This window comes from Erythrolamprus reginae, chromosome 1 (genome assembly GCF_031021105.1).
Source record: "Erythrolamprus reginae isolate rEryReg1 chromosome 1, rEryReg1.hap1, whole genome shotgun sequence".
Lineage (NCBI taxonomy): Eukaryota > Metazoa > Chordata > Lepidosauria > Squamata > Dipsadidae > Erythrolamprus > Erythrolamprus reginae.
Window position 1 is genome coordinate 351325788 of NC_091950.1, and position 25714 is coordinate 351351501.

The window sequence follows — 25714 nt, forward strand, 5'->3', positions numbered from 1 at the left end:
GAAGGAAGAGATAGAAAGAGTGAGGGAGAAATAGAGCGAAATGGAGGAAGATTTTTTTTTGTCAAAACTTTTCTTTAGCCACCCCCTCCCCCTTTCAGTGTTCCCCAGGATTTTGAAAATGGGAATAATGTGCCGCGGCTCAAAAAAGGTTGGGAAACACTGCTCTAAAGGCTTCCCTGGAGCTGGGGGAGGGTAAAAATGCCTTTCCCCATCCCCAAGGAGGCTCCCTGGAAGCCAAAAACGCCCTCCCAGAGCTTCTGTGTGAAGCCAAAAATCAGCTGGCTGGCACTTACATGCACATTGGAACTGAGCTAGGGCAACAGCTCACGTGCCAGCAGATAGGACTCCGTGTGACACCTGTGCCATAGGTTCGTCGTCACTGACCGGTAGCATTGAACAAGGCAAGTTCGGTCCTGTTGAAATTGTGATTGGGGAAGAAAGTGGGAATAAACTTGTACCTGTCTTGCTCCTCTGTCATTGTCACCTTCTCATGTCAAGCATGAACTTCGGTAGTAAGGAATTATTTTAAAATTAGTTTAGACTTCATGTATGTGTAGCACTGCTTACATTTGGGAACTCTCTGTTTAGTTTTAAGACTTGTGTGGAGAACAGCTCAAGTTTTAGATCAAATTTACACAGAAATGTTGAAAATTCAATCTTTTAAGGAGCACTATAATTTACCATTAGTACATAGATATTAATTGAAATGAGATTGAGAAGCAAAATCTGCATGCTCATTCTTATTCACTAATTAAAATGAGAGTGGTCCAACACACTTTACCTCACATAAATAGGAATTTTTACCCTTTGCACTACAGGTCTTTGTAAGAACTGTTTAAATAACATGCTTCCATTTCTCTTGCTCCACTCAGACAAAGAAAAGTGAAAAAATGCTCAAATTGTATGTATTAACTTTGTATTCTTTGATAACTGTTTAAATTTGCCAAGGCCTTAGTCAAGTTTTCCCTATACTGTGTTTTGTATAGGACTGATTGTTGCCAATAGATACCATTTGTTCATTTCAGCAACTGACTGCTGATTCCGCAATTCTTTCTTGTAACATGAGCAGCCATGTAAATTTGATGAATAAATAAGATAAAGCCAATTCCTTTTGTAGCTATCTTTTCAAAGAATGGCAACAAAGTTCACAGTGATATTGCAATATCTCTGCTGAAGCATGAATATTTCCAAGTTGTAAACTGGCTTAGTTAGATAATTTTATGCACAGCAGTGGATTATTTCTAAAATAAATGTTTAAATGTAATCTTTTTCTTATTAGGCTTCTATGCAGTGCATAGCATTAAAATGATGTTGTGGAAAAGGTAAAATTTAAATTTTTCATTAAAATAGGCGTTGATTGCTTACCTGAACGCCTCTTCTCGTACGGTGAGCGGGTACAGCAGTCACATGGGTTGCTCATGTCCAATCCGGTGGAACTGAGCCTAGTATTAAAAAAGCTTGCCGGATCCGCCCCTTCCCCAGAATTCGCGAATCCATAGACTAGGCTCAGTTGTGAAGCTCTGTAGTGTTCAACTCTCATTGTTAGAGGAAGAAAGATATAGAAAGGTAAAGAAGACACATACAAGGGCGGGAAGTGACTGCTGTACCCGCTCACCGTACGAGAAGAGGCGTTCAGGTAAGCAATCAACGCCTATTCTCCGTACTGAAGGAGCGGGTCCAGCAGTCACATGGGACATACCCAATAGATGGTCCCTAGGGTGGGATTAGATTGCTATCGTGTGAGATAACGGATTGGAGTACCCTTCTGCCGAAGGCAGCGTCCGCTGAAGCGTAAGAATCAATCTTGTAGTGCCTGATGAAGGAATTTGGCGAGGCCCAAGTGGCTGCTTTGCAGACCTCCTCCAACGGGGCTTGAGTCGCCCAAGCGGCCGAGGTGGCTGCGCTCCTGGTGGAATGCGCTGTGATGTTCCTTGGAACTGAGAGGGAGGCCGACTCATAGGCCTTAGATATAGTCCCTCTGATCCAACGGCCTATTACTGTTGAAGACACTTTAGCACCCATGACTCTGGGGTGATAGGCTATAAAAAGTGCTTCTGACCTCCGAAAGGGTCCTGTGCGTTGGATATAGATTCTCAGCGCTCTGATGAGATCCAGGGTGTGCCATCTAATTGCCAAGGGATGGTCTCGTTGGAGGCAGAAGGAAGGTAGGACAATATCCTGAGATCTGTGGAACATGGAACTGACCTTGGGTAAGAAGGTGGGGTCCAGTCGCAAGACTACTTTGTCCTGATGAAATTGACAAAGGTCCTGCCTGATTGAGAGGGCAGCCAGCTCCGAAATGCGTCGGGCAGAGGTAATAGCCACCAGGAATGCTACCTTAAAGGATAGGTACCTGAGGGACGCCGATTTTAGGGGTTCGTATGGTGCCTGCGTGAGGGAATGGAGAACCCGTGGCAAATCCCAGGATGGATACCTGTGGACCTTGGAAGGTCTGAGGTTGGCTATGCCCTTGAGGAATTCCTGAACTTCAGGGAAGGATCGGAGAGGCTGTCTGCGGGGACCCCCTAGGACAGATGAAATGGCTGCCAGATGACGCCGGAGGGTGCTGGTGGAAAGTCCTTTATGGAAGCCTTGCATAAGGAAGGAAATAATTCTGTGTATGGGAATGCACAGAGGGGAGAGACCTTCCTGTAGACACCACTGGTGAAACTTGGACCATGTGTGGTCGTAGATTCGATTGGTCGAACCCCTTCTGGCCTTTAAAATGACCTCCACTGAATCGGGGTCATGACCACGCAGTTCTAAGTCTCTCCTGATAACAGCCAGGCGGTGAGGTGGAACCACTCCGGGTCTGGATGGAAAGAGGCCCCCTGCCGCAGCATATCCCCCGAAACGGGGAGTCGCCAAGGGTCCTGGACGGACAGCTGTTGGAGATCCGCGAACCAGGGCCGGCGGGGTCAATGAGGGGCGATTAAGATTACTCGGGCCCTCTCGGTGAGGACCTTGTGAATCACGTCCGGGAGGATTGGAATTGGAGGAAATGCGTAGAGTAGGCCTGGAGGCCATGGACTCCGGAGGGCATTGATTGCTTCCGCTCCCGGGGATGGAAATCTGGAAAAGAAGCGAGGGAGTTGGGCGTTCGCATTGGTCGCGAAGAGATCCAGGACTGGTAGGCCGAATCTGAGGCTGATTTGATGGAACAGGTCTTGATGGAGGTTCCACTCTCCTGGGTCTATCGTTGCTCGGGATAGCCAATCCGCCTGGACGTTGAGGCTCCCCGAGATGTGATCGGCTAGGAGCGACTGGAGATGTTTCTCCGCCCAAAGGCCTAACTTGAGGGCCTCCCTCATGAGAGCCTTGGATCTCGTGCCCCCCTGTCTGCAGATATGGCTTTTTGTGGCAATGTTGTCGGTGAGAATGAGAACGTGCCGGTTGGGAATGCGAGGAGAGAAATGCTTCAGAGCCAGGGAAACGGCTCTTAACTCTAGCCAATTGATTGGCCTGGAAGCTTCCTCCGGGGACCACGTGCCCTGGGCTATCATCCCCTGGGCGTGGGCGCCCCATCCCGATAGACTGGCATCTGTGGTGATGACAAATTGATCCGGACACCTGAACGGGGATCCTCTGTCCATGGCCGGAGACTTCCACCACTTGAAGGATCTGCGAACACTTAGTGGGATGACAATGCGCCGATTTGAGTTGCTGTGCCCCGATCTCTGAAAGGGTAATAGGAGCCACTGGAGTTCCCTAGCATGAAGGCGAGCCCAGGGAATGATGCCTATGCATGACACCATCTTCCCCAAAAGGGAAGACAGAGATACTATGGATACTGAAGAATTAGATAAAATGTTAGAAATTAACTCCACTATACTGAGTTTTCTCTCGGGAGAGAGAAAAACCTGGGAGGATTCTGAATCAATAATGGATCCCAGGTGTGAGATGGATGTGGAAGGTTGGAGGTGACTTTTATCAAAGTTGATGGAAAAACCATGGTCCTGAAGGACTGACATGGTGACAGAAAGGTCTGTTTTTACTTTCTCTAGGGAGTTCCCATGAATCAAAATATCATCAAGATAACATAAAATGTGGATGGGAGACGCCCGGATATAGGCCGCCAGGGACCCCAAGAGCTTTGTGAAGACCCGAGGGGCCGAGGAAAGGCCAAATGGCATCGCCCTATACTGGAAATGCCTGCCTTGAAAGGAAAAACGTAAAAATTTTCTGTGGCATTTGGCTATAGGAATGTGAAGGTAGGCCTCAGTGAGGTCTAAGGAGACCATGAAATCTCCCGTGTGAATGGCGGCCAAAATAGAAGACAAGGAGTGCATTTTAAACTTCCTATATTTGATGAATAGGTTAAGTTTCTTTAAATCCAAAATAGCTCTCCAACCTCCGGAGGACTTTGGAACCATAAATAGGATGGAGTAAAAACCTAGGCCCTTCTGACCGGAAGGGACCGGTTGAATGGCTCTGATGGACAATAGATGAGAAATGGCCTCCTCCATACGGTTACAATCTGAGGAGGACCTGGGAGAAGGGCAGGAAATAAAACGTTTAGGGGGAGGAGAAATAAATTCTAAAAGAAGGCCTGATTGAACAGTGTCAATGACCCAAGGGTCCTTGGAGGTGAAACGCCAATTAGAGGCGAAATGAGCTAGGCGACCCCCTATGGGAATAGAGGAAAGATTACCATCTAGGTTTTTTTGAAGCCCTGTTAGAGGAAGCTCCCCTTTGGAAGCGAAAACCTCTACCCCTGGAGTTCCTACCTTGGGAACGAAAGCGGGGGGAATACTGACCTGGAGATCTCTGATAGGAAGCCGCTTGATCTTGCTGGCGCCCTGGGCGACGAAAGGACTGCGTTTTGGTAGCCTTTTTTGTGGTTGGGCCCAAAACTTTCTTCTTGTCCGTGGTTTCCGTGAGGAGTGGATCCAGAAGATCACCGAAGAGAAGGTCGCGCTTTAAGGGGCCCTGGGATAACTGCCACTTCTGGCGTACTCCCGCTTGCCAAGGGCGAATCCATAGGAGTCTTCTTGCCGTTGTAGAAGCTGCAATAGACTTAGCAGAAAATCTGGTAGATTGTAAGGTGGCATCAGCCACGTACTGGGCAGCTGCAAAGACCTTGTTGAAGTCTTGTTGACCTCTCAAGTCATCGGGAGGAATATGCTGTTGAAGTTGGCGAAGCCACAGCAGCATGGCTCTGGAGAAAAAGGAAGCCGCTGCCGAACTTTTAATGGACCAGGAATCTGCGGTGAACCCTCTTTTGAGCATTTGTTCAATGCGCTTGTCCTCTGGGCGGAGGACTTCCTCCGCCTCGCCTGGCACAGCCGCTGCCGAGTGAAGAATCTTGACAGGTTCATCCGGTTTGGGAAAGGATAGAAGCTCTTCATAGGAAGAGGAAAGTTTGTACAACTTTCTGTCCTTGGTGGAGGGATTAAGGCCAGAGGCTGGGAAATCCCATTGTTTGAGTAAAGCATCTTTAAACAATTTAGGCATAGGAATTACCTCGTTATCCTCCTGTTCCTCTGTGAAGTAAGGTAAATTCTCCTCCGGGGGATCAGTGGAAGTGGAGGCTTGTTTCTCCTGGGCCGCTAATCCCGTAGAAATTCTAGCTTTGAGGAGGAGAGATTTGAATAATTGAGAAGGAAAAATGGTAATTGGAGAAGGAACCTTTATTTGGGATTCCTCATCATCTGATAGGCCTTGAAAAGGGTCCTCCTCATCCTCCATATCCTCATATTCGTCCTGGGAGGAATCTGAATCATCCTGAATAGGAGCTCTAACCGCTGGGGAGGAACCCAAGGGGCGGGAGGGACGAGAAGGAGGAGGAGGTAAGGGAAGCTCATTGATGGTGGAGAGTTTGGCATCAATGGCCTTGGACAACACAGCAAAAATAGATTGGAACTCAGGAGGTAAACTGGAAATATCAGCAGGGATGGCAGAAGAATCCCTAAAGGCCTGGGAGGATCCTGGCTGGGGGGAATCTTCAATAATATCTGGTTCCTCTGGCCCTATGCCCCATAGGTTAGGTTGGGGTCTGTCTAGGTTAGGCTCATCCAGAGATAACACAGGGACCCCAGAAGGAGGTAGACTAGAAGCCTCTGGGGGGTCTTGACTACTGATTACTTGGGCCTGCACTTTCAAACGTTTTGCTGATTTGTCATGGATTCTTTGTAGGGCTAGGTCCCTTCTCTTCTCGGCCCTGGTGACCTTGGTCGAGGGGCGGGCCCCTGGAGAAGAGGAGGAAGAGGCCTGGGGGATACTAGTAATCTCATCGCCTGTAGGCCTGGCCTCTCTGGGACCTTTAGTTGTGCCTCTCTTGGGAAAGGTAGCCATAGTCTGACAATTAACAGAAGACAAGGCTGAGCCAATAACTGAATAAATAAGGAGAAGAATTTCAAGGACTTCCCAAGAGGAATGGATCCTGCTTCGAGGCCTCGAAGCTGCTGAGACTTGAGGACAATCTGGGCAAACCCAGAGTTCGTGTCCCCAAATCCAGCGGGGCCAGCCTCCCTAAACTTTTTAATTAAGTAAACCAAGGCACTCTGGTTGGAGGCTTAGCCGGTGGAGAATTTAGCCTGGGACCCCCAAGGCCCGCTCCGGGATCCACGCGGTGGACTGAGGCCTACGCGGCTGGCAGGAGGCCAACACGAGAGGCCTAAATTTAAAAAGGGCGCGAAGGCCTTCGCGCCGAAAAATCGCTCCGTATATTTCTTAAAGGGGAAGCGATCGACTAAGTCCAGGAGACTAGAAGACGTCTCACTCCGCAGGAGGAATTTCTTAAGCCCTTTAATATTTTATATACAATAAAGAATCAATAAATCAATAGATTAATACTTGCACCAGAACCTCCAGGCCAAAGGATTAAAAGAATCCACAAGCGGCCGCGGGGATCGTACACGGCAAAACCGCCGGGGGAAAACGAAACCGCAACTTCTCCAAAGGAAAAAAGCCGAGCCACAAACGGCTGGCGCTATTAGTGCAAGTAAATAATAATGATAAAACAATTCTTACTACTTTTGAAGAAAAAGATCGAAGGGAAGGTGTTAGAATGTTGAACGAGCTATCACAATACAACCGCAGGATATGCGAACTGAGCGAATTCTGGGGAAGGGGCGGATCCGGCAAGCTTTTTTAATACTAGGCTCAGTTCCACCGGATTGGACATGAGCAACCCATGTGACTGCTGGACCCGCTCCTTCAGTACGGAGAAAGATAAGGACCACAATTTGGTTAAAATTGACAGCATAGGTAGAATCCTGATGTACTTTGAAGCATTTAATACAGAAAAACATAAATCTGACTATAGTTTTGACTATTCTTTCAATATTTATATAATAAGCGTTGTTCAGATAGTTTAAGGCTGCAAAATAGACTGCCTTATTTATTATTTTAAATCTGTATAATTACTAAAGCAGTAACCTGATCTTGCATCTGAAAGAACCACTCTTATCCAATAGAATGTCACAGAATGTAGAAAAATTAGTAATTTGAAGTATTAGAAATGGGAACAAAAGTTGTCTGCTTTCTTATTTGTTACAAGACTGAACAATGCAATGAACAGAGTTTTATTTTTTTGTCACAACTTCACAGAGTATGGGAGAGGAATGCTTCTTATACTTCTTTATATCAATCTTCATCTTTGGTGCATTATTTAATTTTTAATTAATGCATTTTGCTGCAGGGAATATTGGATAAATTTGTATTTCTGTGAATATTAGAATGATTCAAGCTTCAAGGAAGGGAATCAACATAAATCAAGGGGAAAAGGGTTAGAAATACCAGGATAAATGCCTTTAGAACAGGGCTGTCCAACTCCAGGCCCATGGGCTGAATGAGTCACGCGGTGGCCACGCCCAGGCCCAGTTTAGCAGAGTAGGTGGGAAGTCCCGATACAGCATGTGATGCTGCCATGACAACGTGAGTTTGACATCCCTGCTTTAGAATATGCAAAGTTAAAGACTATCCCAAAATGAAGTTTAAGGATGCCTAAAATGGATTATTATCATTGCTTAGTGTGGGGAAGACAAAGCAATTAACATAAAATGACATTAGCACAGGAAAGGTGCTGTTTTAAGTATAAATATTAAACTTAGCAAACAATTCACCTTTAGTGTAGAATGGTATTTTTTCAACAACTGTAGCACAATTTCATGTATGCACAAACCTTAAAAATAGTGATAAATGACATTAAAGCATAATTGGTTTCTTAGGCGAATTATCCATATATCTCATTTAAAAAATATCCTTAACAGAGGAACAAAATATGACAGCCTAAAGATTGTATGTGGTTGAAATCCTGCTTATAGTAATCATAAGACAAGTACTTTTTCATGACAATCCTGCACCAAACTAGGATTCAGACTTCTGGATCACACCCAAGGCAAATCAGTGTCATCTCTGAACTTTTCACCTACCTGCATTATCTCAACACAAATAAGTAGAAGCTAAAGAAAACATAGTTATCTCTGCTTTATGCTTCTCAGTAAGACTGAACTTGCTTTCTCTCCCTGTCCTCAAATCACAGAAGCTGCCTCTTGTTAATAAGTTACAAGCATTCTTGAAGACAACAGCATCTCTTGATAATGAGTCTTCATGACAAATACTAATTTTAAAGTAAGTAAAAAATGGCAGAATCTATTAATGGTTGCAGTAAGTTATGGATCATGAATAGGATTCTTACATTTATGAAATTTGATGGCAAGCAAATGAGAAATGGTTCCAGTTTTCTGTATTGTACAGCATTATATATAAACCACCTACATTTTTTAAAGGTTCCTATAAGCATTTCTAAGGAATGCTTGATGGATTTTTCAAAAAGAAGTAGACCACTTTTCTTTTATCCTTGCAGTTTTAGATACCATATTTTTTCAGAGTAAAAGATGCACCTTTTTACACACACACACACACAAAGAGGGTGAATATTTGGGTGCATCTTATACACTGAATGTAGCCCAGTCTTTGGTCTCTGCCTGCCTCCTTGCAGCAAACAGCAGCAGAGCCTGCTAAGCACAAGCCACTGATCTGACATTCAGCTGATTGATTGAACTTGCCAGCAAGCCTACATGCTAAAATAAAATTGAAACTAAAGCTGCACAAGGCAAATTGCTGAATGGATCAACTGTGCTAAATCAGCTGGGTTTTTTGCTGCAATGAGGTAAGTCAATAACTATAAATGCCTATAGAATGTTCAAATTATTGCACTTTTTTAATAGACTGCTTTATTATTAACTTAACAAAATGAAGAGGATTTTTAAAATAAATGCATGATCTGAAGAGGCCCTGTACTATTGTATCTTCTTTTAAAAAGCAGAGAATACTTCCAGAAAGCCATATCAATTTTAAAGATCTGTAAAAGTATAATCTGAAATGTAACCGTTTCCTGTTTTAGTATTAAGATAAGGCAGTTGAATTAACCCCTCATTTAATCATGTTTGAAGTAGATCTATTTAAATAATTGGGAGAAGTTAGTGTGATTACATTTAAGAAAACTTTTTTGGATTAATAAATTGCTATAATGGACATGTCTCCAATTCTTTGCTATTTCTATGGGTCAAGCACACATGCACAGAAATACACAGCAAACAGTGTACATCATCTGTGCTGTTTGCTGTTTGCCAATTTGCTGGGAGGCAGAGGCCTTTTTTCCTTGTTTTCTTCCCCCAAAACTAAGGTGAGTCTTATACTCTGGTGTGTTTTATACTCTGAAAAATATGGTAAACATTTCCATATAATTAGAAAGGAGACATGTTTGAACAAACTATAAAAACCAAAGTTGCATAAAACTGGTTGCTGCTCTTCATATTTCTTTATTTTACGGCCTTTAAAATTATATTTAGAAACATTTTGAATCAACACAAATGAAATTACAGCATAGGGAATAGTCTTATCTGTCAATATTGTCATACTGATATACTTGTGTGCATGGTTTACAGTAAAACTATGGTTGCATCATTGCACATTAGCACAGATGCAATCAATTTTAATCCATATATGAATTGCTGCACAAAGGCCATTTTATATTTTTTTCCTTCTGTTGCTTTCATATTTTAATATCTGCTCTCATATGCCTTCTGAGGATTCCAGTAAAATATATTATTCTAAGTAAAATAATTTCAACACAATCTTTTCCCAACATTAATCAGCATCTACTTTGTAGAGTGATATGTAGCAGAGGTAAACATATCTAATTCTGTTTTCATGAACTTTATACTTCATGGTCTGTGTATATGCTCTCTCCCTGAGTGTGTTTGATATCGGGTGAATACAGCCAAGAAAGAATACCTCCAAGTCCTTCATAATATAATTATTCCTCATTTCTTAATAACAAAAGACTCTCGAAAATTAATATGTAAAATATATTCTTTCAAAATGGAGGCAACTGCATATCCATAAGATTAGAGTTTGCATTATATATCTATAGATATATATATAAAACAGAACCTTTGTTACCTAGAATTAATGATCTAATTTAGATATTATTATTTATTAGATTATTATTATTTATTACATTTGTATGCCGCCCCTCTCCAAAGATTTCTCCTTATTCAGTTTTTCTCAGTTCATAAGCAGAATTGCAACCAAGAGAAATAAGCACAGGACAGGTCACTGAATTGCATTCTAAGCCTTATGTGTCCACCATAGAATCAAAATCAGCACCACACTTAACATTCATAATAAAATTTTCATGATTTAGAAATCTCCTTGTACTTTGCTACCCAAGAAATTTAGGTGAAGAAATAAAAAAGAAAAGGTGCTCTAAAAAATTCTACTTAAAGTAACTATTACACCAAATTCTAGCCATGTTGCTTTAACAAAACTGCACCTTATTTTACATCAGAGCCTTTTAGCTCATCTATATATACAGTACTTCTCCTCTAACAGATTCCTGGCGCTCAGGGAAGAATTGTCAAGGAAAGTTATTTCTGTTTTTTAAGTTTATGGTTAGCATTTAATACACAATTACATTGAACTCTTCATGCCTGAATTTTGCCAATACAGTGGTACCTCGAGATACGAGTTTAATTCGTTCCGGACCTGGGCTCTTAAGTCGAGCAGCTCTTATCTCGAACGACTTTTCCCCATAGGAATTAATGTAAATAATTTTAATTGGTTCCAGCCCTCAAAAAACTCACAAAGTTAGTCTAAATTATGCAGAAAGACATGTTTTTAATGAAGAAATGTACATGTACATATAAATGAATAATGAAGTTTCTTTCACTTAACTTGTAAACTTTCTTAAACTTTTAAATTTACATATGTTCAACTTCTCTGCCACCCAATCCTGTAGGACAGAGGTCCCCAACCCTTTTTGCACCAGGGACTGGCTTTAAGCGATCAAGAGAGGAATGGGTGAATGAATGGATGGAGGGTGGGAAGGAAGGAAAGAGGGAAGGGACAGGAACAGAGGAAGGAAGGAAGGAAACTTATGAAAGGGGAGAGTAAGAGAGGAATGAGTGAAGGGAGGGAGGGAGGGAGGGAAGAAGGTGGGAAGGAGAAAGAAAAGAAGAAATAGAGGAAGGGAAGGTAAAAGAGAGAAAGAAAAAGAGCAAGAAAGCAAGCAAGCAAGCAAGCAAGCAAGCAAGCAAGCAAGAAAGAAAGAAAGAAAGGGGGAAGGGACTGGAACAGAGGAAGGAAGCAAGGAAACTTATGAAAGGGGAGAGTAAGAGAGGAATGAGTGAAGGGAGGGAAGGAAGAAGGTGGGAAGGAGAAAGAAAAGAAGAAATAGAGGAAGGGAAGGTAAAAGAGAGAAAGAAAAAGAGCAAGAAAGAAAGAAAGAAAGGGGGAAGGGACAGGAACAGAGGAAGGAAGCAAGGAAACTTATGAAAGGGGGGAGTAAGAGAGGAATGAGTGAAGGGAGGGAGGGAGGGAGGGAGGGAAGAAGGTGGGAAGGAGAAAGAAAAGAAGAAATAGAAGGGAAGGTAAAAGAGAGAAAGAAAAAGAGCAAGAAAGAAAGCTGCAAGCACCCCCCCGAGCCCCCCAGGCCGGCTGCAACCTTTTAAAACACGCGCGCCGCTTCGCAGCTGTCTCCTGAAGCCGAACGCGGAAGTTAGCGTTTGGCTTCAGGAGACAGCTCCTTGGCGCTTGTATCTCGAATTTGGGCTTGTAAGTAGAACAAAAATATCTCTCCCCTCCCAGCTCTTATCTCGAGTTGCTCTTAAGTAGAGCAGCTCTTATGTCGGGGTTCCACTGTATTATTCTAGTTGTTTGAGGGATTCATGAAATCTGACATCTTCTAAAGAACTATTCAATCTGGGCTGCAAACATTTGGAAGACTAGCACATAACAGCAAACAGGTAGAGGAATTTAAATCTTAGTTATCAGGCTCCTCTGATTTCTCCCCCCCCCCCCCCAGATATTCTAACCCCAATGCCTACCTAATAAGAGTTCCAAGTTATAGTAAATGCTTCAAAAACTTTCCTGATAAAACCTTTTTGCTTCTATCCATTGCAACCATTTGGTGGAGTGTCAGTTCAGACCAAGAGTTTTTAGCAAGTTTCTTAAAACTGCATTACCTTTCACTTTTTTAAAAAATAACTGGGTTGTTAGAGAAAAACAGTAATAAATAGAAATATTATAACTAGGATCTCAAGTTCTCATCCATGAACAGAATAAAGTTGAAGACACTAGGGCAGTGATGGCATACCTTTTTTCCCTCGGGTGCCAAAACAATGTATGGGTGCACTACTGCACATGCGTGAGTGCCCATACCCATAATTCAATGCCTGGAGAGTACAAAAACAGCTTCCCCCACCCCGGAAGCCCTCTGGAGGCTGGAAATGGCCTGTTTCCCAACTTTTGGTGGGCCCAGTAGGCTCATGCTTCGCCCTCTCCAGGTTCCAAAGGCTTTCCTGGAGCGGGGGGAGGGTAAAAATGCCTTCACCCATCCCCCTGGAAGCCAAAAAACACCCTCCCAGAACCTTTCTGTGAGCCAAAAATCAGATGGCCAGAACACACATAGATGTTGGAGCTGAGCTAGGGCAATGGCTCCACGTGCCACCTGTGGCACCCGTTCCATAGGTTCACCATCACTGCACTAGGGTGTGGAGGCAGAGGTCACATGACAAAGAAAAGCATGCCTGCTCTATAGCAGGGATCTCCAACCTTGCCAACTTTAAGACTTGTGGACTTCAACTTCCAGAATTCCTCAGCCGTCTTTGCTGGGAATTCAACTCCACAAATCTTAAAGTTGGAGATATTACTATAGTACTGCAAATCATAGCTATGAGCAAAACCTTTCCAAATGGAAGTTCCCACCAAGGATCCAAATAGAATTCAGCTAATAGGATATATAATAAATCTAACTGGTAAAAGGAAGCATGGATCTTTAAAGCAGATTACAATGAAGAAATAATTAACAGCCCTGCTTTGAACACTGGATTATGACTACATAGAGTATTTTTGGCAGCAAAACATCATACAAATTGTGGTTGGCTCATTATATAATTAACATACAATCATACAGAGTACGGTATATTACACTGATAAATCACAAACAATCACCCTACCGACAAGATTTTCAAGAAAGATCATATTTATATTAAGAGATATGTGTATGTATGATGGCATAAAAGGAAAACCTGCTGTTCACATTTTTTTAAATTCTGCTTGAAGCAAAAGATTTCTATTCATTATTCTTTTTCACCTTGTTCCCATTTAACAGCATCTACTGTACGTTTATAGAGAAAAAGTAAACATCACAAATTTCCTTCTCTTAACCAAGTAGCATGTTACAATAACCACGGAAAATGGAACACCCTTTTTTTGAAACAAGTGCAGCTGCAAGTGTTATTGCATCATAAAGCTTGAAATGTGATCATCTCAATAGTTTGCTGGTCACAAAAGGGACAGCAGCTGTTGAGACTTCTGTCCAAGAAGCAGCTGTCCACGTTGGAGGAGGTTTGGATATAAATTCTTAAGATGTCTGCAAAATGAAAGCTTGAATATTGCCTAAATGTTTCATGGATTCCTACTGTCATACACATTTTATACTAGTTTCACATCTCAATTAAAGATACAGTATTACTCTTTAAAATGATTTAAATTGTATAAAATTGGGAAAGTAACATTGAGAAATCTCTCTAGAAGCTTAGCAAAACTGCCCTATGATACAATATTTCCCCATTTTAAACTGATTGTATATAATCAAAAGGAGTAGATTTCCTAGAGCAGATGGCAGCAATAACCAATCACTTAGGAAGTTTGTCCTTAGTCAGAAGTTTCCCTGATAACTCTTTCCATTTGTAAATTAAGTTATTTGGGTTTAGTTTGGGAAAATATTCTGCTCCAGTTCCAACAAGACATTTTCATGATGCATCACACATTTACTTGGGACCCTGACTTTGTGATTTTTTAAAAAAAAAATTAACGATATCCAGAAACAAATCAAATGTATGGCAAGAGCACCATCCTCTTCTTTTTAAAAGTACAAATATGTCACATTGAGAATTAACCGTAGCTGCTGCAGCTGCTTCTTCCCCACCCTGAAGTCTAATCCAAATGAAGCAATCAATAGTATGGTATGTCAATCTATCTTAAAAAGCTGTGAAAACCACTGTCCTTAATTCACTGTCTGTACTACAAAATTGCTCTGTTCTGGATTTATTTAGTTTAACAGATGACTGGCAGGAGCTGGCGTGAAGAGTTTCCTAACCCTTTAAAAGAATCATTTCTCTTTGAAAAAAGTAGGTGCTTCTCTTTAAATTATGTCAACAAAATAAACCTATGCACATGCTTCCAATCTGGAGTTGGGGAAGGCAGTTTTATAGCTATTATAATGAGAAACTTACAAGACTAACAAAGGGGACACAAGATCATCACAGCCTGACCTTTCAGTGGCTTGATTTCATGCAATACACAAGAATTCTCATGACATCAGTACACTGCCTGATCCATCACAAGATTTCTCATGTGCTTTATGGAATCCAGAGATTAATTCACAGTGAATTTCATAAATGAACATAAGTAATGGAAGGTATGCAGTTTTTCACCATACGCTAGGATATGCTGTTCTTAAACACAGTTGCACCAGAGAAAAATCTGCAATTAACTACCCAGCTGCATGGTAAACTTAAAGCTCACAGACTTTTCTCTGCATGTATCGATGCCAAACACGGAAGGAGAAAGGCTAAGGTGCCAAATGGTGCTGGGATCTTGGCTCCATACCCACTTTCCACATGTAATCTGCTTTCATAAGAATCGTGGATGAACCCAAATTCTTTTAGGTATAGGGCTGAAATGGGCTTTATGCATGCCATCAAAATCAAACTACTACCTATCTTTTGAAATAATCTTGTAACAATTGTAGATCAGTTACTTATTGCCCAACTCATACAGAGGAAAGAGGATAAGATCTATGCTAGCATTGTTCCTCCCTGGCCCTGCCAGATAACATGCACTGTAACATACAAGAGGGGAAGTGATCATCCAACAACTGGTGGGTAGATAGTGGGACTGAAGCTGATTATCTTCATTGCAGGTTTAACAAAAAAGCAAAGCAAAAAACCTCCAGCTATTCAATTGCTGAATGGAAGATTCCATTCCAGTCATGAATGATACATGTACTAAAGAAAGGGATAACCTGAAGGAAAACTGGTTCCTTACAACTCTTCTAGAATTACATCTTGACAATATATATATATTTGCACTGTGAAAGTATCGAACTATTTGAGCACTGAGAAAAATGCCAGTCATAACCATCTTAAGATATCCAAACCGACTCAAGTAAAACAATGCATTGGTTTGTGCTATGAACTAATCAACTGAAGAGGCAAATTCACATTTTTCTATCACAGTGCCATAATTTGGACCTATTGCTATTCACTGCTAGCCTATAACATTTAGAAATTGGGTTTTAAAAAGGCGTCAGATAAAAATCTACGAAATAGACATCTGAGTTAGAAAGTATAGCATCATATTAATATTTTTAGAGATATAAATTTCATGTTTGGGGGGGTAGAGGAAATGAAATGTTCTTAAATTATGTAAGTTACACACTTCATATAAAAGTTCCCATAATATTTTAGTAACAAAACTATCACTACCAACAACAATAACTAACATTTTCCAGTCTTCCCTTAGGAAACCTAAGAGGTGAGAGATATAATCAGGTTTATATTCTCCTGCCTGTTGACATTTGAATCAAACATTTCTCTCAAGGCACGGACAACACATTTTCACATCAGACCGAAAACATAATTATAGAGCATAATTATGCTACTTTTAAAAAAGACTCAAGTTTATCTAAAAATGATCAATTTGTAAGTCATGACAATATGATAATCTCTCTCCCCTCTTTTTTAGCTGTCTTTCCATTCCCATGCTATTCTGACTGTCACTGGGATCCTTTCCTTTACAATGCTAATAAAGATCCTTTCACCAATTTATTCAACTGAGAAAAAAACCCTAGCCTATTCATTTTTGCTAAAAGGGAGAAAGTTTCCCAGCTTGGCTCCAAGAAATGAATGCATTAAAATGGCTGCCTGCTAGCTTCTGTATCCCCCAGCTTTGGGACAATGTTTAGTTAAACACTAGTAATATATTTTTGCTTCTGCATAATTGTCAGACCACAATAAAAAAGTTGACTAAATTTAAGTACTGTACACCCACATAAAAAAAATTAACTGGCAAAAGCTTCCTTATTTTAAAAATACAAGACAAGAAATGGAGAGGAAAATGAGTGCAATAGTGTAGTTTAATTTTATGCAAGATGTAATGGGAAGTGTTGCAACATGCAAATGAGACTGTGACAAAAATTGAGGCAGGGAAAAATGCTTTAGTGGTGTATAGTAAGTTTCCTATCAACTAGACAAAGCTGTACACTAAGATAGATGGGCATACATTCAACTTGTTACTATAGAAGTGCAGAAAATTTATCTTGCTCACACTCTAAGTAAATTCTAAGTATGTCAGTCGATTAGTTAGTAGTATCAATCATACAGAAATACCAGAAAAAAAGATAGCAAGTTTCATTTTCCTAGTAATTGACTATTGACAAAGTGGAAATTTCATCAGTTTATCAAGTGTGAAAAAACTCTGGCTAATTCTTTTGATATAAGAAAATATGAACCCTCTATAATATAGTCAAATCATGATGACAACAACTCAAAAATTCCATTTCTAAGGCAGATTTTAAGTGAGTTTTGCCCCATTTTATGACCTTTCTTACCAAAAAGTGAATTACTGCAGCTGTTAAATTAGTAATATGGTTGGAAAGAGCAAATCTGGTTTTCCCATGGACTTTGGTTGTCAGAAGATGATGAAAGGGGATCACATCACTCCAGAACACTGAAACTGACATAAATACATGCCAGTTGCCAAGCATCTGGATTTTGATCATGTGGCCATGGGGATGCTACAACAGTTAAGCATGGAAAAATTGCCATGAATCACTTTTTTCAATGCCTTTGTAATGTCTAATAGTCATTAAATGAGTGGTCATAAGTCAAGGACTACTTATATGCTAAGATTCATGACTAAATGATACTATTCAGGAGTGTAAGATACAACTAACTTATTTTTGAATGCATGTCATTGTTTTTATAAACATGTCTAAGGACAATCTTTCACTTTACTTTCACAAATGATAATTATCTTTTGACAATATGAAGTAATCAGAGGTTATTTATCTTTGACAGAAGGCCAACAAAGTTCTAGAGAAACCTTTATTCCAATATTGTTATTTTACTTAAGTCTTCACTTTTCAGAAATAAATTTTTAAAATGGCACCTTCAATTTTGACAGATTGCATGATATAGTTTGATTGACTTGGTTTTAACATGTTACTAAGAAACTGAGGAAGTAAAGGGGGGGAAAAGTATACATAACCATGGAAGTCAAAAAGTAGGAACAAAGCTTTAATATTTTTGTAGAGAGACCAAACATACATCAGGTGACCCACTCCGAATATCAGCCAACGTAACTGCACCCAAATAAGTTAAATTAAACCTGTTAGAAAAATAACATTAGTCCAGTGAATAAGCTAACTGTGATGTTATCTTTCATACCTTCTTTCTTTCTTTCTTTCTTTCTTTCTTTCTTTCTTTCTTTCTTTCTTTCTTTCTTTCTTTCTTTCTATATATATAAAGGCCGAAATGGTGCCATCCTAGTCTCCCTTAATTTTAAAATTTCAGAAAAAAACATGTGATACATACATACACTCACACACACACACATATATATACACACACACACACACACATATTTATATGTCATCCATCTCACTCTTTCAAGCAATTCTGCATTATTGTTCTGTATGAAAAAGTCATAGACCAACAACTCTCATATTTTGTGGTTTTCTGGTCCAGTATTCACAAAACACAAATACAGTACATTCCTATACTGAATACAACTTATAACTGATAATGCTTCAAACATGAGAATATGATCTATCCACTGAAGCTCTTGCTCAGTAGGGCTACCACCCTATGCATATTTATTAGATAACAAGCCCTTCTAAAATAAATAGATATGTTCCAAAATAAACATGAATAAGATTATGCTGATATTTTAAGCCCACCCCTGCAGACATACAAAGAAAAATATATTTTCTAATAATTCCATTCAGAAGTTCATGACATCTTTTCAGAAAGAATTGCACCTGTGGTTTTAAAGAATAAAAAGTTTCTTATGTACTGTGTTACAGGAAATAAAAACCAGTTACTACTGTTACAATTTATGACTCATTGAAGCAACAAAATAGGGACATTTTATCATTACAAGCTATGTCTATGTTACTTCATTACCAGCATAAAATGTAACATATTATCTACTAAGAAAAATGTAGCATGAACACCAACTTTCAAAACAATTCATAGAACATTACAAATCTACACAAGCTCTAGCAATACCTGCTGTGGAGTAGAAAGCCATGGAAATACACTTATCTTGTTACATTTAAGCATCATCTTTCAGATTTTCATGGTTTAGGATTAAAGACTACCGTAATTAGGAGTGGAATGTTTTTTTTTACAAAAAAACAGAGTTTAGAAGAATACCTACCATATTTAAACTAATATCTTCTAGCATTTGATTTTGAATTTGTTCCTTTATGAAAACAACCATTTTTGGTGGGGGGAATTGAGGAAAATATATATATTTTACAGGTCTCCCAGAAATTGAGGGAGTAAAGAAAAGTAGATAGTATGTATAGTATATGCAGAACAAAGTGCAATTGTGCACAACAAGAAACAAGTTGTATCCAAGTTACATATGAGAGCTACTAGGGATTTGAACATGATGGGTGTGGTACAATAATTTGAGCAAAGAGAAAAGAAGATAGTCATTCCAGCAGAATTCTTGGATTCACTTAAGAACTTTTTAAAAAGGAAGTTCTAGCTACTCCAATACAAAGTGTCCAAAATTTTCATTAATGGAAAAAGAAAGAAAATCATTAATTTGTATCCAAAAACAACCACCACCAAACCAACAACCCCTCAGGATTTACTAATTGAGTAAACAGGCTCTGTGTGAAAAAGCCACACAAATTTAAAGGTCTTAATAATCATAGTCTTAGATGATCGTTCACCATTTAGAATGATGCAATATGTGCAGCAAGCAAGGTAAGATCAGTGGTACTGAAACTTCAAGAAGCCTTTCCCCTACTTCCTGGGTACATTTTAGGTACTGTCTGTTAATGAAGAAAGAGGAAATGCTAAGAAGTAGAGGTTTATGAGGAACATCTTGCTTTCCAGGTAAAGTGTATAGATTTGCCTATTAAACAGAGCAAGCAACTTTTCTGAAAAATTTGAAATAGCCATCAGCTCTGTGAATGGTTCTGTATATGTGCCCAACCACTTCAGCAAGCTATATGCAGTAGAAGAGTTTTAATTTGGAACTTTACCAAGCATCCTCCCATGTGGGTGTAAGACAAGAAAATACAAGTCTATGAAAAACAAGCAAGCAGAGTAGCACTGTTTGATGCATCAAACTTTAAGAACTTCACTGACCTGAAATAAGGGGCTTTTTCAATTACAAGTGAAAAGGAGGAGGAAGAGGAGGAGGAGAAAATTATTATTGTTGTTGTTATTGTTATTGTTGTTATTAATTTATTGTGTTGTTGTTGTTATTGTTGTTGTTGTTGTTGTTATTATTATTATTATTATTATTATTATTATTATTATTATTATTATTATGCTTTATTGGCCAAGTGTGATGGGACACACAGAAAGAAAGAAAAATAAAATACACCCATCAAGAATCATAAACTACAACACTTAGTGATAGTCAAAGGTTACTAATAAGAAATCAAACTATCCTAGGAAACAAATAAAACAATACAGATTGTAAAGAAACAAGCAATCCAAGTAATCCAGTTGTAGGATAATTTGAACAACAATATGAGTAATTTAATTCATTTTATGGACTGAAACAGAGTTTATACATCATGTTAGTTAGTTAGTTCAGTTCTCCCAGATAATGACATATAGATTTATTTGGCTTACATCACAGGTGTCAACTTAGTGCAGTCACATTGCTGTCATGGGATTTTTCCCATTTGTGGGAAAACCAGCCCACCAGTGTGACAGCCTGGCATACATTATAGGTTCATCCAGTGACTTTTGTGCTAATTTTTCTCATTCTCTCTCCACTACATGGGCATAATGACATAAGTCAAATTGAGGACAATTTAGTGATTATAAAGTACCCTGCAAGGTTAATGAAGCTACATTGCAATGCCTTGGTCTCTTGAAAGACAGCATTTAAGAGGTGACTTGAAAGATGGACAGAGAAAAATTCTTTTCTCTATCACACAATACTAGGATGAGTGGGCACTCCCTAAAGCTCATAGGTAAGAAAGTGAGGATAAATAAAGGGGAATATTTCATCACCCAGAGGGTCATTGGTTTATGGAATTCACTTCCAGAAGAGGTCATGACAGCGGTCAGCCTGGATAGCTTCAAGGCAGGATTAGACAGATTCATGGATGCCAAGTGTATCAGTTGTTATTGAAATGGATAGCCAAGTGCTGCCTCTATGTTGGTTGAGGCAGGCAGGATTCCCTTGGGTCCCATTTGTTGGGAGTCAAGGGAAATGGAGGATTTTGCCTTCTCTTTCTGCTCAAGATCCCCATGTACAATTGGTGGGTAACTGTGTGTCACAGAATACTGGACTCGATGGGCTTTGGTCGGATTCAGCATGGCTCTTCTTATTTTCTTATGTAAAATGCAAAAAGTGACATATAAATGCATTATAACAAAACTATTTTCTTTTTTCTTTCTTATCTCCAGAACCCCACTCCATCTTAGAGAAGAATGGAAAGAGGAAAATATGTAATATTCCAAACATGCAGCCTTGGCTAAACTTAGTAACTGGTTCAGATTGTACTCATTTGTCACAGTTCAAAAAAAGTTAAAAGCACAGGTAGAAGATTTGCAATGGAACTGCATTGCTTGTGTAAGTTTTTCTCAAACATCAAAATCTCCCAGAAAGTATGGCATTTGGTGGTACAATATTTTTCAATATCAAACAAGCCATTCTTTTACAAGGGAAATGGAAATGTCTTTTCCTTGAAGCATGTAACATCTTTAAAAAGAAGATCTGTATTCTTTAAACATTACAAGAATTGGATTGTAATCCAGAAAAACATTACTTAATTAAAAGGCTACTGCAGAAAAGCTAACATTTCTATGCTAAAGATTAATATTTCTCTGCAAAAGGCAAAAGGCTAGAAGTGCAGCAAGGACTTGGCCTAAATTGTGATTCAGTCAGTCATAACAAATATACTGCATTCTTTATTGTACTCTCTGGCCTCTGTGCAAGACAGAGCTTAACACAAGTGCCAGACAAACTTTCCCACTTAATGGAGTTTACCAGATAGATAAGAAGGGGAAGGCAAAACAAAGATCAAGGGAAGGACACATTCAACACCCTTCTTTATTTTTCATATCCTTGCGCCAAGTTCAATCAGGTGCTTACAGCCTAAGCGCTCTTGAGGTCTTCAGCTTTTCTACCCATTCTAGATGTATCTCACTGAATCCAAAGGCAGAATTTTTAATTAATTAATTAATTCTTTATAATTTTAATTAATTAATTTTAATTAATTTAATTTATTAATAATTCCATTAATTAATTAATGGAACAAAAAGTTGCAAAACCCATATCACATTGAGAATAATTTCCAGTGAGTTATTTTACAAGTCACCTTTCACCTTTTGAGAACCAAAGTTGCACCAACAATTCAAAGGGTTAGGGCGGTGTGTGTGTGTGTGTCTGCAACTTTAAACACTCAGAGCCATTTGGACCCCATTTTCCAGAGAAAAGAAAACACCAGGAGCCCCAAAACCTGGTTGGACGTGGCCAACTCAACCTTCCACCAGTCAGTCACATGACCTTCTAGCTATGCCTACCCAGCCGGTCATTAGGGCAGAGAACTGGTTGTTAAAAACCCTAGGAACCACAAAACCCTTTTGACCCCCCTCTCTTTCTGTCTCCCGCCCTCTCCCCTTTCTCCCTCTCTGTATCTCTCTTATATTTCTCTCTTCCCCTATCTGTATCTCTCTGTCTCTGCCTCTACCTTCCCAGTCCAGGTGAAGGGTAACTGATGGGGGAGGGCAAGAGCCGAGCCAAGCCAGTGGTGGGATCACCCAACAGGGAGCCACAGCAGAAGGCCCAAAGAGCTACATGTGGCTCCGGAGCTTCAAATTTGCTGATAACCTGGTTAGGCTGCCCATAGCCATTCAATGAGAAATTTTAGCTGCCTGTTAACATTATAACCATAACCTTTTTGGCAATAATCTTAAAAGTCACCAAAAACTGCAAGAAAACTTAAAAGTACAATTTGATTACAAAGTAGGCCTCCCTTGCACATTAGTCTCATAAATGAGAGCTGGGGTGGCGCAGTGGTTAGAGTGCAGCACTGCAGGCTACTTCAGCTAACCGCTAGCTCTAGTTCAGCAGTTCAAATCTCACCACCCACTCAAGGTTGACTCAGCCTTCAAGGGAGGTATGATGAGGACCCAGATTATTGGAGGCAATATGCTGATTCCGTAAACTGCTTAGAGAGAGCTGTAAGAGCACTATGAAGCGGTATATAAGTCTAAATGCTATTGCTATAAATCTTTTTTTTTCACATCTTCACATGTTCAATTTCATAAATATTACTATGCAACACTTGGGGGGCAAGAAAATGCAAACAAAGCACCTGCTATTGAGATAAATGCATGGCATTCAGTGTGTTCTTAGCAAAGCATATAATAATCATTGCTTAAAATACAACCAGCTTGGTTTCTTCCACAATATCAGGGAACCAGCTCAGTGAATCGGGACATTTCAGAAGTAGCCTGCTTTTAAATGTAACTCAAGAGACCAATATTTGCACAACAAATCCATACTTTCCCACTCTAGCAGAGTTCAGCAACTCTGGATGTTATCCATGGCTTGCTGAGTTTGTGCAATTTGGTGCAGGAAGAGGCACATACCATCAGCAGCAGTTAAAGCCATCTGAGTTGAATAATGTTTTCACTGTGTTCAAAGAGCTGGCTCCTGCCTCCCAGAGAGAGAGAAAGAGATAGATAGACAGATAGAGAGAGGGAGGGAGGGGGGGGAGAAAGGAAGGAAGGAAGAAAACATCTCAATTCGGAGGACAATTTCCCTCTTTTTTTCATATTGCAAGAAGTGTGTGTGTGAGCCAGAGAGAGAAAGAAAGAAAGAGTCTCAATTCAGAGGACAATATCTCTCTTTTTCACATAGCAAGAAGTGTGTGTGTGTGTGTGTGAGAGAGAGAGAGGTGAGAGTGAGAGAGCATGCAATGCAGTCGGGCGCGAATTTTAACTACTGCAGGTGCCATTTGCTCAAGCGTGAAGCGTAACTGGCGCCCTGCAACAATTGCACTTTTTTTTTTTTTGAAAGGAGGCGACAACCCATTTTGTTCGAGCCGAAAGAGACGGCGGGAAAGCAGCTTTTTTTAAAAAAAAAAAGATAAGGAGAAACAAAACAAAACTCACCCGCAGGATCTTATCCAGCCCTTCCTGGCCCAGACAGGGAAACTCTTTCAGGAGCTCCGTCTTTTTGTGCTTGTAACCCTCGGCTGCATTTTGCAAATGAGGATGCTCCAGGACTTCGAAGATAGCCGCTCCGATGGACAGGTAGAAAATAATCGCCGACGTCAACAAAGGACCCCTATCTACCATGGCGGTGCACAATGGGTAGCCTCAGCTCCGGGCGGTGCACAATGGGTAGCCTCAGCTCCCAGCCTCGTCAGAGAGAGTAATAAAAGCGAGGAGAAGAGGAATGCCTCCACACGGCTTCGGCTTCCCACCTTTTCCTGCTTTTTTGTTGTATTCCCCTCTCTTGTCCTCCCAACCGCCCGCCGCCTTTCTCTCCCGTCCGCTTCTCGGGCTTACTCCTCCGGGCTTCCTCGCGGCTGCCTCCGCCGTTTGAATTTGGAGCCCTTCTCTGCTTCAGCCACTGGCTTCTTCGAGCGGCGCATGCGGAGCGTCTCTCGGGCCGGTGGGCCGCCCAAGCGAGGGTCCTCTTTCTCCGCTCGGGTCCCTGGCCGCCAACACGTGGCCGGAGGACACCCCCGTTCCTCGAGGCGGCCGCTCCGCGCGAAGTTAAGCGAAAGAACCGAGCCGCGGCTGTCTGAGGCGAAGAAACAAAAAAAACGCGCGCTTCCGCTTTTGACTGACTTCGGCCCCGCTCGCTCGGCGGCGCTCTCGCAACTGGAGGGCGGCCTTCGTCGGCGCGCTGTCTTGAGTACGGAACGCCCACCCCGCGATGCCAGCTTGTGGGACGGTCGGAGCGCTCTTCGCTTGCTTACTGCCACCGCCTGGGTGGGGTGGGGTGGGGTGAGCCGTGAGCGGCGCGGATGTAACCGAGAGGGATCCTAAACGCTTACCTTTGGAGTAGGTGGGGGAGTGTGCGTAATACGTCGCGGCGAGGGACACCCACGCCCGCGTTTGATATTCTCCTGCCCTCTTTTTTTTTTAAAGGGCTGCGGGCGGGGTAAAGCGCTGGTCAGTCCATTTCGAAACGAGCGAAAAGCCGTCAGGTTTTTTCCTCTGAGGTAGATTTCACCGCCTTGCGACTGTGGAGAAGGGAGCCGCTGATTCTGCCCTCATAGAGGTCTTATTTAGTAGACTTATTTAGCCGCCCTGAGTCCTTCGGGAGTGGGCGGCATACAAACATGCATGCACGCGCACACACACACACACACACACACACACATACATACATACATACAGGGTGGGCTGCTGCCCGGACTGGGGGGGGCGCGCGAGTGGGGTAGCAAAAATGGAGCTCCAGCCCAGACGACCCAATTTGCACTGAAAGAAGTTGAAAGAAAATGCAGGGCATCCGGCATAAGCCACGCCCACAGTGTGGTAGTAAAAATTTTGGTAGCCCTTCACTGCATACATGCATACATACTGTGCCGTACCAGTACCATAGGCTGAGAAACAAAATGTGGTGCATACATACAGTACATACATACATACATACATACATACATACATACATACATACATACATACATACATACATACATACACTCCATATCTGAGTATTTGAGGGGCTGCCATCATGGGAGTCCCTGGTTGTTGCCCTAATAAAGTTGTCATTAGCAGATTCTGTATCTGAGGGCCTACCACAGGAAGGGTGGGAGACTGGGGTGGGTTTTAGCTTATTTTCCAAAGCGCCCGAAGGGAAGACAAGAAACAATGGGTGGAAACTAATTGAGAAGAAAAGCAACCTGGAAATAAGAAAAACTTCCTAACAATGAGCACAACTAAGACCTGCCTTCAAAAGTTGTGGAGGTTTC

General features: G+C 41.1%; 1 protein-coding gene across 1 annotated transcript in view; it reads right to left on the bottom strand.

Moving 5' to 3' along the window:
- Positions 1–24797, bottom strand: part of KCNK5 (potassium two pore domain channel subfamily K member 5) — a 45392-nt gene extending 20595 nt beyond the window's left edge. The window contains exon 1 of the mRNA XM_070734257.1: positions 23901–24797. Within this exon, the coding sequence (XP_070590358.1) occupies positions 23901–24086 (186 nt within the window). The 5' untranslated portion in view covers positions 24087–24797. The remainder of the gene's footprint in view (positions 1–23900) is intronic.
- Between the last annotated feature and the right edge of the window lie 917 nt (positions 24798–25714).